Source organism: Abrus precatorius, unplaced genomic scaffold (assembly GCF_003935025.1).
Source record: "Abrus precatorius isolate BTA unplaced genomic scaffold, Abrus_2018 Scaffold5, whole genome shotgun sequence".
NCBI classification, from domain to species: domain Eukaryota; kingdom Viridiplantae; phylum Streptophyta; class Magnoliopsida; order Fabales; family Fabaceae; genus Abrus; species Abrus precatorius.
Window position 1 is genome coordinate 1,676,026 of NW_020874395.1, and position 13,836 is coordinate 1,689,861.

Consider the following 13,836-nt stretch of genomic DNA (forward strand, 5'->3'; position numbering starts at 1 on the left):
TATATTAGCTTTCAAATACAGTTTTACTAGGAAAACTTTTCTAATTATAACTACTTTTGGTTTGAAACGCATGCTTTTGTGGTGGCTGAATGAAATTTCTTCCTACATGGCTAAATTTCATGCTGTGTTGACTAGAGATTAGGCAAGAATAAGGGAAACTAGAGACACCTTCCTACATGGGCTGTCAATCATCATCAAAAGTGAAATTAATGATGTTTCTGTTGTGAACATATGGGATATTGTCTGGAGCTGTGACGTGAAACCACAATCTATACTCTAGCATGTTCTTTTAAACCCTGGATAATATGCAGTCTTGGATAAAAGTCTCTTAAATTGTTTCACTTCTTTACTTTTCTCCTCTTTATCAGGGAGGGCATTTCTCTGGCATATACAGGAAGGTCCAACTAAAGCCACTAAAGTGGGTTAAAGTGTCAAAGAGTGACGGAGAAGTTGAAGAACGACCAGTTGAAGCTCTTATGATTCTTAAATATGGTGGTGTTCTTACACATGCTGGCAGAAAGCAGGTTCAGATTAACAGACATATTATAAGAAACAAATATTTCTACTCAGTTTGGGACTGAATTGGATTGTATTGCTATTATTGTTGGGAATAAATAAGAAATTTTATTTAAAATCTTCTTTCTCAGTTGTATGAATTACTTTTTCTTTTTGCAGGCTGAAGAACTAGGAAGATATTTCCGGAATAAAATATATCCAGGTAAAATTCAAATAGCTTTTCGTCAAGTGAATGACATAAATTTAGTCCTTGAATTTCAGCATGTTCTAGCCATCAGTGTATTTCTGGAATTGACTCTTATGTAACTGTAACTGTAAATGACAAAAAAAAGTTATGTTACAGTAAAAAAAAAATTATTGGCCAGCAGTGACTGATTTTATGAATTCGTTTTTCTTAAGACTCTCATGCCAGTACTGAATGTATGCTTTATAGAATTGGCTATTCCCCACCCTATCTCCTTAAAATCTTTCTTTTGACATGCCTGGAAAGTTGAATTAGTTTGTTTTTACAGTAGTCTAGATAGCTGAACTAGCTTGTATTTTGTCCTTGGAATGTGAAGGGTATTGTGCCTAACAGATTTGTGCCAAAGACTGCTTATTCTTGATTTCTTTTTCAAAACAAGTATATACACACTTTCAGTTAACCTCGTTATTTGTTATCGATGTGATCGTGGAGATAACTCATGCTTATGAATGCATTATGTTATATGACCATTATATGTACATTATTTATTCTACCTTTTTTTTCCTGTGGAATGGATGCTATATGTGCATCATGTATTTTACAGCTAAGAATCCTAATTAAGAGAGAATATCAGTAAACAAAATGATAGTTATACAATCACTTTGGCTATACTGGCTTTAAATGTACAACTATACTATGCTAAGAATTTGCTGGTTGTATTGTAACAAACATCTATTTTGCCAATTACTGCTGGTTTTAATGGCCAGCAAATTTGCTCACTAATTCCATTGACATCTATATGACCAACTGGTCAAGAGTTTGATCCTTGTCTTCACTCTTCACCATTCTTATAAAAGTTGAAATTTAGCACAAAGTAGCCTGTTCATTATCAAGGCTTCAAGCTCAAAGAATTCTTTTCTAGGGGTTGTGTTAGAGAAGTCAAGCCATCAATGCGATTTCACAGACAGTTCAATTTTTCAGGAAAGTTAGTCACCAGCAGTATCAATTCTTGCGGATCTAAAACCCTAGAATCACATGCTGTTTCCTTTCCAGCTGTTTTGTGTCTCTCCTTGCCTTGGTACATGAGTCTGGTCAACATTTGATGGTTATGCACTGCTCCCTTTCTCATCTACTCTCCGGGGCCTGCCAACCCTTGAAACTAACATACACTGCATTACCGCAAATGAGGAATTTTTCCTAGTCACTAATATGCCAGTGTGTTAGAGGGCTTGGGCTGTTCTTTCCTGCTGTGATCTCCACGGACTTGGTTTATATTCATTATAGGGATCAGCAAAGCCTTCAATCCAGTTTTTTTTTTTTTTCTCTTTAACTATTCACTCCATGGCAACCATTGTGCATTATTTTCTTCCTCAGTTTAGTGTTCTTTCATATTCAGTTGCTGCAAGAAGATAAAGGAATATTATAAAGGCAAATCTTCGTGTGGTTTAAAATTGCAGGAGAAGGTACAGGACTGCTTCGCCTCCACAGTACATACCGTCATGATCTCAAGATATACAGCTCTGATGAGGGTCGTGTGCAGGTAATGACTATAGTTGGGCTTATGTTAATCAAAAGCAGGCTAATTGGTTTTAATTATTAATGGATAAATTTGTATTTATTTCTTTACATTTGATGTTTGATATCTAGACATTGTTAATAAGCCTAATTTGTGCTTCAGCATCAAATGTCAGTCATTTTATCATGACTTCTTGTGTTAACAGATGTCTGCAGCTGCTTTTGCTAAAGGTCTTCTTGACCTAGAGGGGCCACTAACGCCAATCCTGGTTTGTGTTTATGCCCCTTAAGAAAGTATTTGATCTGTTTTCTTGTTGAATATGTTTAACTGATTTGGTAATCTTTATTGAAGGTTTCTCTTGTTAGCAAGGACTCCTCCATGTTGGATGGGCTTGAAAACGCCAGTATTGAAATGAAAGAAGCCAAGGTTTGTAATGTCCTTGGTTATTTATATTACCTTTTATGAATGCCATTTCTATGGTGTTGAAAATGGATTATGGTTAGAAACAGAGATTTATTGCTCAATATTTAAGAGATGCAAGGATATTGGAACCCATGCTTGTTTATATTTTTTTATTATTGACAAAGTACAAAAGGAAATTTAAAAGATAAAAGGGCAGTATTAAAGAATGTGATCAAATTAAATTGGATAAACATAAATTCTAAGAAACTTTTAGAAATTAGTTTTACCACAAACTAAAACCGATGAATATATCAAATATATCCTTTGCTAATTCTTGATTTGTCTTGAAGGCAAATTATATTTAGGTGATTATTGTTCTATTTTAAAATACAATAACATATCTAATTAGACCATCCACTACTTTCACATTAATTATATTTGATTAAATCCATTAAGAGTTATGTTGAATTGATTCTTCAAGAAACTTAATGTACTTTTGTGATTTAAAATGTCAAAGTTCACCTTTCGATCCTTCCCTTAATGTATGATATCATGCAAATTAGGAGTCTATTAAATTCACATGCATTAAGAGTGCTGAAATTGAATCAAGAAAATCAAAATTAACTTTAAGTCATGGACATATTTAAAATATTGTCATTAATCTTAATTTAGGCTACTCTCAAATCCTAGAATAGAAAATTTACTCAATCATGTCAAAATTACAAACCACAGTCAACAATCTAGACATAGGAATAAGTAATAACAAGAACAAATACAAAAAAAGAGGAAGAAGAATGAGATCTATCAGTCCTTCAGAAATCCTTGTTCTTGAATCCTTAAATGCTTCTTTTGATTATCTTGGATTTCGTTTTTTGATCCTCTCTTGAAAGTCTATCCATGATCATGTCTAATATCTCTCTTTCAGTGAATCCTAAGAAAGTTTATATAGACTGGTTTTAAAACAATTTTGGGCCCGTAAGAGAAAATACAAGAAAAAAGGGCTAACTTTAAATCTGGGTGCAAACCATAGTAGTCAATTCCGAATAGCAGCACAGAGTGGCCAACCTGAAAAATGATATAGCGGGGATAGTGGTAGCGGAATGACCGCTATTCTGAAGTTTTAATACACACATACATGTTGAAAAATATTGTAGAGATTAAGAGAGAGAGAGTATAGAGAGAGAGAGACAGATTAGTGTGATAGAATTGGATACTCTACAATGTGTAGAGACTCTTATATTTATAAAGATACATATGTAACCTTCTTAGGCCAAGCTCGTTATTATAATATTAAAATAAACCCTAATTCTAATATATCTATTCTAACTATTCATAACACTTCTCCTCAAGCTGGAGCATAGATATTAATTATGCCCAACTTGTTACAAATATAATTGCTAAGTGTCCCATTTAAAGCTTTTGTAAATACATCTGCTAGTTAATTGCCTGTCCTAACATGAAAGATGGATATAAGCTTCTGTTGAACTTTTTCTCAAATAAAGTGACAGTTTATCTCAATATGTTTCGTCCGTTCATGAAAAATTGGATTTGAGGCAATGTGTATCGCTGCTTGGTTGTCACACCACAGTTGCATACGCCTAGTACTACCAAATCTTATCTCTTCTAGCATATGTTTTAACCACATTAACTCACAAGTAGTCTGAGCCATCACCTTGTATTCGGATTCCGATTCCGCATTTGATCTTGAAATAACATTTTGCTTCTTACTTTTCCACGAAATTAAATTACCTTCTAAGAACACACAGTATTCAGCAGTGGATTTTTTGTCCATAGATCTTGCCCAATTGGCATCAGAAAACGCTTCTATTTGTACATGTCCATGATCTTTGTACACAATTTCTTTTACTGGTGCTTTCTTCAAATACTTCATAATACGAATTAATGTTTTCTAACGAGTATTCGTCGGAAATGACATAAATTGGCTAACAACACTCACTGAAAAAGCAATATTTGGCCTTGTGACAGTCAAGTAATTTAGTTTGCCTACTAATCTTCTGTATTGCTGTGGATCTGCAAAAGAATCTCCATCTGCTGTCAGTTTCACTCCTGGCTCCATAGGTGTCTCACATGGTTTAGTTCCTTTTGGTCTGGTCTCAGTTAATAAGTCTAAGACATATTTTCTTTGTGAAAAGAAGATTCCTTACTTGGAGTACATGACTTCAATACCCAAAAAGTATTTCAGAATTCCTAAGTCTTTTGTTTGAAATTTAGTTTGAAGAAATTTCCTTAGGTTGCTGATTCCTTCTTTGTTGCTACTTGTAATAACAATATCATTAACATAAACAAGTAAAATACAACCGTAGTTAGTCTATTTGTAAAACACTGTATGATTACTCTCACTCCTCACTAATCCAAATTCTAGAATTTCGTCACTGAATCTCTCAAACCATGCTCTAGGTGATTGCTTCAAGCCATATAATGATTTCTTTAAACGACATACTCTTCCATACTTTTCCTGAGCAACAAAGCCAGGTAGTTGCTAGATGTACACCTCCTCCTGTAAGTCTCTATGTAAGAATGCATTTTTGACATCTAACTGGAATAATGGCCAATGATGCATAGCCGCAAGAGAGATGAAGATGTGAACAGATGAGAGTTTAACAACTGGAGAGAACGTATCAATGTAGTCAACATGATAGGATGATTTTTCCTATCTTAGTTTATTTTTGTATTTGTTGAACAAGATATGATAGATTATCCTATCCTTGTGGTTCAAATTATTATCTTGAGAAGGATGATAGGTTAAAAAATATTAGGATAACTTTTTTTGTGCTATCTTCTTACACATACTTTATGTCTTTTTTAATATTTTATAAAAAATAATTATTCAAAAAGGAGTAAGATCTTTTTATACTAGTATAAGTTTAAAAATTCTTACATTCAATCTAAACTTTTCATTTAACTTACATCTAATGGGTTATTACTTTACTGATCGTTAGATATAAGTTAAATAAAAAGTTCAGATTGAGTGTAAGAGTTTTTAAACTTATATTAGTGTAAGAATATCCTTTCTTATTCAAAAATATAATTTTAATTTTTTTTTGTAAAAAATATTATATGAACATTTTTTAATAAAAAATATTTTTTATATTTATTTTGTAAAATATAATTTTAATTTTTAATTAATTTTTATTTTAAATATAATTTTTTGCCAAAAATAATTAATTGTAAAAAATGGAGAATATTATTATAAAATAAAAAATTTTGTTTGTGATTCTTTTCCAACTTCACAAAATTATTTTTCCAACAAGTGTTGTAGGACTTGTTACTAGACATTGCAATTTCATTTTAAGGATTATTTGGTAGTTGATTAACAATGGAAATTATTTTATTAAGTCTTTTTGAGGCATAGCATAACAAACAGTCGTGTTTTGATAGGATGTCATCATATATTACTTAGTTTGGAATGTTGACATTTGGGACTAAAAGACACATGAATTTTTATGCTTTTAGAAACTAAACAATGAATAAATTTTTATAGGGACTAAAACCAAAACACACTACATTTTGTTTCTGGTGTGCGGAAGGGAATCTCTGATGAAGAAGTTTTGCATTGTGAGACCGTAAAAGCTCCTTAACTCTGTAAAAATTGACCTAAATTTGAAATAAATTAAACACCTTGTTATTATAAGCCAAGATTCTAAAATGTAAGGATTGACATAGTAAAAACTTTACTGGTAAAGTAACTAGAGAAGGGGTCAATCTGCAGGCCGCACATGCAATGACCCATCCAAATTACTAATAACGGGTATCTAGTGCTTATGCACTTCATGCTGCATACATTTTTTTGGTAAGATTTGGGAATCCGTGGAATACTAATATACTTTTTATTTTACTTAATTTTTCTTTTTGTAGGCTTGGTTGAATGAAACTATTACCTCTAGCTCAAAGACAGTAGATAATGGATCACCTGAATTTCCTTGGATGGTTGATGGAGTTGGATTGCCACCCAATGCATCAGAATTACTTCCTGAGTTGGTAATGCTTTGTAAATGTAGCTCTCGAACATAGTTCCTTAAACTACTTTCCTCATAATTTGGAGGGAAGGATAAAATGCATTTTCTGACATAGGGAAATTACTCTGGTTCTCTGAATATGTTTTACTTTATTTTAGAATTTCATGTTTATGCTCTTCAAAACTGGTTTCTGCATTTATTCAGTTAATCACAACTGTTTTGCTATTGATCTCAAATCTCAATGTGATATTTTTTAGTTCAAGTATTAAACTCAGATATTTCTATTGTTACTTGATATAAGTTCTTCTATGTCTATTGTCCCTTGATTGCTGTACATGCAAAGATTAATCTTTATTTGTAGGTTGGTGTTAGTGCAATATTATGGAAGCTAACTCAAAATTTTATCTCTGAAGATTAAGTCCACACAATATTTAAACTTATATGGAGTTCTACTTTAAATTGATGTTCTCAGTGCAATTAACTTGGCCCATATCACTCCTACAATTTCCATGCACCAGGTGTCCAATCTTGAGCATGAGGGAGTGTGTTAAAGTCTTACATTGACTACAGATATGACTAAAGTAGAACCTATAAAGACTACAATAATCCTTACTTTATGCAATAGTTTTCTGGGGTTGAGTTAGGGTTAAACTTTAAACCCAAATTTAAGTTTTGATTTGTAAATAATATGCTTTTCTTCATCCTTCTTTCTTGACAAATTCCTTGAAGTCTTTCCTTTTCTCAGTGTCTTTTCTGTCTTGGTGATCAGTTCCTAACAAATCCCTTGAGAAATAAGTGGAGTAACTGATGAATAATATTCTTATGGAATGACACTTCTTGCCAATGGAATTTGTCATGCACTGACAATCCCAAAAGGAAGAATACTTTGTCAAATGTTGAATTACAAAGATGTGTTACATTTATTCCTTTATTAATATATCAGCACACTGAATTCAAGTGACTAATGCAATTCTCAAAAATCCTTCCTGACTTCAATCTATGTCTTCTCAAGTTTAATTATCATATTTTGGTAAAATTTGAAACTCAATCTATGTTGTGCCTTGTTGCAAATTTTTTAGCCTTGATAAGAGAGGAGGGTCATGTGTGGCAGTTCACAGCCAGCATTTTGTTTGAATCTCTGTGATATTGTCAATGATGTGGTTTGATAGGGTTGGCTTGGTGTTTTTTTAAGAACATGACAGAATTTTGTTGGTATGACAAGAGCTTCTTGTCTTGAGTCTATTAATCCTCTATAATGTTGTCACCATCAAATTCTGCTTGCTTCCTAATTTCCTCTTGTATTACTAGAATGTCAAACTATTGTGAAAATGCAAGTAAAACCAGTCTTTCAAAATAACTAATTGGTAATTGTTCTGTACTTAATTTCTCAATTTTTCCTATGCGCATAGGTAAAATTGACTAAGAAAGTTACTGAACAAGTAAGACTCCTTGCAAAGGATGAAGATGAGAAACTTACAGAAGAAAGCTTATATGATGTAATTCCTCCTTATGACCAAGCAAAAGCACTTGGCAAGACAAATATTGACATTGACCGTATAGCTGCTGGATTACCTTGCGGTAGTGAGGGATTTCTATTGATGTATGCTCGTTGGAAAAAGCTTGAAACAGACTTGTACAATGAACGCAAGGAGTAAGCATTTTCCATTATTTAGTTTAATCTTGCTGCTTTGCTTTTACCTTACTCTATTTCTGATATTAGAAATTCTCACTGTCAGACTTGGTATGCCATTAATATGAGAAAAGGATTAGTTATATACATGACCAAGATTACACCAGAATTTTTCAAACTAGATATTTCTTTTATGAGAAATTTAAACATATTACATACCTTCAATTTAGAATGACATTATATATGTCTTAATCCATGGATGATTATTCTTAAATACATACGTCTACTATATTAGCTCATCTGACTTATTTTTCTTATCAGTCCATATTAATATGGTATGCTTAAATGTTAGTTGTATATTGTAGCATGTTAATTAACTGGAAAAATGCTTTTCACTACAATAAAGGAATTTATGCTACTCCTTTCATTAATTAAGATGTCTTTAAATGTTTATAATTTCAGTTTTTAAATAATATTGTCCAATGACAATTTCATTTATCTTGAATTTGGGCTTTAACTTGACTCAACCCCAAAAGCTAGCTTGTAACTGAGGATCATTGTATAATCTTTCTAAGCTCTACTTTGGGCATATTGGTAGTCAAATTTTGATCTCATCTCAACAATTTACAACGTCATTAATTCCTGTGCCTTACTTGTGTTGCCAATGGGCTTCATTTACTGGTTGTTGCGTGTGTTTAATGGATTAGCGGACACACTGATGATGTCTTTACTTGCGCAGACGCTTTGATATCACCCAAATTCCTGATGTTTATGATTCATGCAAGTAAGTCATCTCTTTTATGTTTTTATGATAATTATGTTGGTGACTTCCAACTATGAATTTTATGCAACATAGCAGTAGGGGAGAGAGATTATGATTCTTCGGTGGAATTGTGTGATGTGATGTAATTTAAATGGACAAATATTTTCATGGCTATCAATTTCTGGGTGCTTCTTCATCGATTTTAAGGGAAATTATTTTATCCAAGAGTCTTTTGTTTCCTAATTGCTATAGTTTTACTAGTATTAAACCTTATATTTTTACTTTCCCTGCCGACTTATCCTTGATATTGTTTGTATGAGAGAACTTAGAAAATTCAACTTGTTTGATTAAGGTTAAATTAATCTGTAGATTCTTGAATTATTTGTAGACTTTTAAATAAGTCCCTATACTTTAAAAACTTATAAATAGGTCCTTGAACTCTTAAATCATTTTTAATTAGGTCTATGGTCACATTTCCATTAAGTAAAACGATCTAATTAAAAATTTTCAAATAATTTAGGGACTTACTGAATGATTAAACTAGTGTCCAGGTCTCTAAACTATTTTAAAATTTTTGATTAGGTCCCTGTACTTCAACAGAGGGGCTGATTTCAATGACCTACTTACAAACTTTGATAGTAGAGGGACTCATTTAAAATTTTCAAATGGTTTAGGGACTTGTAGATTAATTTAACATTTAATTAAATATGGCAAAAGTTTTGTAAAGATATGAACAAATAAGATTGAGACATATGATCTTCACATTCAATTTTATGATGACACTTTCACTTATTGAAGTTAAATATTTAATGTCACTACAATGACAAGTAGTCCACAGCCGAGCAGCCTTGTCCCACTAGATGACCTGGTAAAGGCTGTTGAAGGTTTAATTTAAATTGCGTAGTTTTTATTTTTTTTTATGGTAAGTTCATGTTGATTTATTACAGATATGATCTCTTGCACAATGCACATCTTAATCTAGAAGGACTGGATGAGCTTTTCAAAGTTGCTCAGGTAAGAAGTACGTTGGTGAAAATGATGCTCAACTGAAAATAATTGAACTGATATACAACAGATTGACAACAAAACATATGAATCCATTTTATATACTTGTTTATGACTCCTTGCTGGTGATCATCAGATCATGTCATTTGGTTGTGTAAATTTTATGCTGCGTAGTATTTCTGATATTCTTACGTCAAATAAATTGCTCCAATGGGTTTTGTGGATCATAGATCACATAATTTTCTCACATGTACTGATCTTGTATCCTTTTTCGAAAATAATTACTTTTATAACTGTGCCCAGGGTGAGCATTCATCACAATAAACCTATCTCAAGTAAATTCTAAAACAGTGTTTTGAGCTTAACCTTTTGGAAAGGAACTATATAATTAAATAACTAGAAACATTCCCTGCTTAAACCCCTACACGAACTACTTTCCTCTGTATGTTATCTACTGTTACTGATGAGTTCAATCTCTTTGCTTTCCTAATTGCTCTGCCAAATTATTTGCAGATGCTTGCTGATGGTGTAATTCCAAATGAATATGGAATTAATCCAAAACAGAAGCTGAAGATCGGCTCAAAGGTAAACTCCTGGGATTAGGAGACTCCAGATTTTTATTCAACATTACAAATCTTTGAACAGTTATCTTATTCTTCCCAATACGTAATATTTTCTTCAGTATGGCCACTGCAAAATCTTGTAATCAGCCGCAAGATAAGGAAGTCAATATCGTCAGCATTTATACCTGCTGAATCATTCCTATCCAAATTGATATGAATACCAAAATGAAACTCAAAAACCTTCCAACAACAAAAAATTTTCTAAAACTTCAGCACCCTTCAGATGCAAATTGTAAATGAGACACCTCCAGAGATTACCCTCATCCTCATAAAGAACCTTGATTCACCTCATGTGTTGTTGATGTTGTTTGTGATGTGATGCATTTCTGTTTGTTCCACCATGAATTTCAGGATCAGATTATCCGGGCCCTGGCACTGGGCTTTTAACAATGTGAAGCCTGTGTTCTGTAGCATTCTGCGTTATATGCTGTCTGTTTTGAGGAAGAAAGCAGAAATCATAATGTTTCATGAATCTTGTGCATTGTTTTGATTAATCCTTGACATCTAAGCGAGCAGGGGTTGAATGTCTTGGATTATGATAAGCAAAGGAATCTTTCATTTACTACTTATAGTAATTAGAGAAATACCTCACAAAAGCTTCATCTTCTGCTTGTATGAACGACAGTATAGCCATATCGTGTTACAATGCCTTGATTGTAAAAATTAATAGCCCCATGAATTTCTTTAGTCATATTAGATCCAAATTGATTATCAAAATTTGGATCCATCCTGTATCACCAAAGAGAAGAAACAAACATGTTATGAGAGAAGTCTTAAACTATGCTAGATTGAAGAAATTTATAACTTTGTCTTTACTTGCACGCAGTTGATATTGCCTGAAGAACAATTGAACACATAGTACCCGAATTAAGTGCATTCTTTCTACATATATACTTAAAACTATAGCTGCCTGATTAATTTGTTTTTACTGTTTTAATTCAGATTGCTCGTCGGTTATTGGGAAAACTTTTAATTGATCTGAGGAATACTAAAGAGGAAGCCATTAGTGTTGCTGAGCTAAAGAATAATCATGACCATCATTCATTGTCTGTAAAAGTTGAGAAGGACGATGCAGAGGCCAAGTCAAAACTTTTTCATAAGAATAATGAAATACGAAAATGTAACACTATGAGTGATATACCAATAGATCAAGATGATGATGATGATAAAGAGACCAAATATCGTTTAGATCCAAAGTGAATATCCGGTCCACATCTTATTTTCTATGTTAGTATGACCTACTCTAATCTTATTATTTTCCACCAGGTATGCAAATGTGAAGACACCTGAGCGCCACGTGCGGACACGCCTATACTTCACATCAGTGAGTGTTGTAATTTGTATCCACAAATGCGCTTATGTAAATATGCTTAACTATATTGTATTTAGCCTTGGTTCAAGTTTACTTCATATGCAATTTTCTCAAGATGAAAAGGCTGCTAAGCTATCAATCTTAGTGTTGAACTTAGTTTTGTGGATGAGACACTTATTGCCTTGATTTATACAATCATGTTTGGGCCTTCACGTAAGAACTTAAGCTTTTGGGAGAGTTGGTCTTGACATGGTATCGAAAGCCTCTTGTGACCAAGTGATCAATCCTTGCTGCCCCCATTTTCATAATTAAATTAAAAGTTAAATACAATGTATAATGGGCCTCTGCATTATCCAAGCTTCAAGCCTATAAATGGATCTTGTTGAGAATAATTGTAAATAAATAGGGAATATCTATTTATTATTTAGATAGCAATGTTGCTGGTAAATATATAGCAATGTCTTGTAGTTATTACCTAATATTTTGTAATTATTACCTAGTCATTATAAATAAAGTCATCTATTGTGTATCATACACATGGATTTCACTCAATGTCTCTCGATTTCTTCTCTTCAACATGGTATTTGGAGCCTAGCAAGAGTCAAACCTTAGTCTGTGTTTTAATCAGTGGACCTACTGCCACTGGTGAATTTTTTGTTTTCAAAAACTATAACCCATCTTTGGTTTTGAAGTTTTCTCCTTTCTTTCCTTTTTTCTTTGCCTTCTTTTTCTTGGGTTGAACTGCTACTATTCTGGTCCCACTGCCGTCGCCCAGCATCTGTTGTCATTGGTGACCACATCACTGGCTTTGTCTCACTCAGATCAGTCTATACCCAGCTGCCCTGTCATCAGCGAAGCTGCCACGCACCCTTCAACGGCACTTCTCTCATGCACCAAAGCTTTTGGCAGCATGTGACAACGCAGCTGGTGGTTGTTTTCACCACCGTTTGGCTTCTTGTACTCGTCTCTCCTCTTCCTTCTGGATCTGTCCTTTCTTCATTTTAGTGCTTCGTCCCTCTCAGTTTAGGGTGTTTGCTATTGTTTGGCACTGTTCCTTTTTATTTTTTCTCTCTTCTTTGCTGCTCATAGCATCTTCTGACCCTTCGAAGGCTGAGCTTACTATTTTCACTAATCATGTCACCCCTACACTTTTTCTTTGACTTGTAGGCTTCTCCATGTTCCATCCAAAACACATCCTGAGTTGTTACACCTCCTATCCCTGTTGACTCATCTGTCTTAGTCTCTCAAGGGGGCTACCATGCTCAATTCCATCAATATGAAAATCTTGCCCTACATATGATCATTGCCACAAGTCTGGGCATGCTATTGACAGTTGTTATGCTCTACATGGGCACTTTCCTCACATTGTTCATGTTGCTCATAATACTTTGTAGGCTTCCTCTGATTCTCTCTTGTCAACACCAGCTACAATGATTTTTTGAAATGGTATGAGGATCAAAAAGTTTCAAGTTCCATTGCTTTTGTTGCATACACTGGTAATTCCTTTGTTGGCATCTCCCACTATTCTTCTTTTTGTCCCTAGTACTTGATTTGAGGGTCACCATTCATATAACTAGCAATCAATTCCTTTTCTTTATCCTTTCTATTTTTGAAAATTTACCTTTTGTTCCTATAATGGTTCTCAAATCCAATCTAAAGGCATTGGAACTATTCATTCTTCCTCCTCTTTTTTTTGTTGATAATGTCATTTACGTTCTAGATCTTCTTTTAATTTGTTTTCCATTAGTGTCTCACCCAAACTCTTGATTGCATTGTTATCTTTACTAAAATTTCTATTTTTCTATCGGATTGGAGTTTGAGACATTATTGTAATTAGATAGTTATTTGTAGAAAATACGTAACAGAATACTTTGTAGTTATTACCTAATATTTCGTAATTATAACCTA

The 13,836-nt window shown here is 33.2% G+C and overlaps 1 protein-coding gene across 7 annotated transcripts in view; it reads left to right on the top strand.

Moving 5' to 3' along the window:
- The window catches only part of LOC113867050 (inositol hexakisphosphate and diphosphoinositol-pentakisphosphate kinase VIP2-like), a 29,909-nt gene that overhangs the window by 14,203 nt on the left and 1,870 nt on the right, over positions 1-13,836 (top strand). For all 7 annotated transcript variants that reach the window (XM_027501993.1, XM_027501995.1, XM_027501994.1 and 4 more), the window contains 12 exons: positions 369-524; positions 676-718; positions 2,158-2,240; positions 2,422-2,484; positions 2,568-2,642; positions 6,495-6,617; positions 8,005-8,246; positions 8,965-9,009; positions 9,936-10,002; positions 10,507-10,578; positions 11,559-11,812; positions 11,883-11,940. In XM_027501993.1, the coding sequence (XP_027357794.1) occupies positions 369-524; positions 676-718; positions 2,158-2,240; positions 2,422-2,484; positions 2,568-2,642; positions 6,495-6,617; positions 8,005-8,246; positions 8,965-9,009; positions 9,936-10,002; positions 10,507-10,578; positions 11,559-11,812; positions 11,883-11,940 (1,281 nt within the window). The remainder of the gene's footprint in view (positions 1-368; positions 525-675; positions 719-2,157; positions 2,241-2,421; positions 2,485-2,567; positions 2,643-6,494; positions 6,618-8,004; positions 8,247-8,964; positions 9,010-9,935; positions 10,003-10,506; positions 10,579-11,558; positions 11,813-11,882; positions 11,941-13,836) is intronic.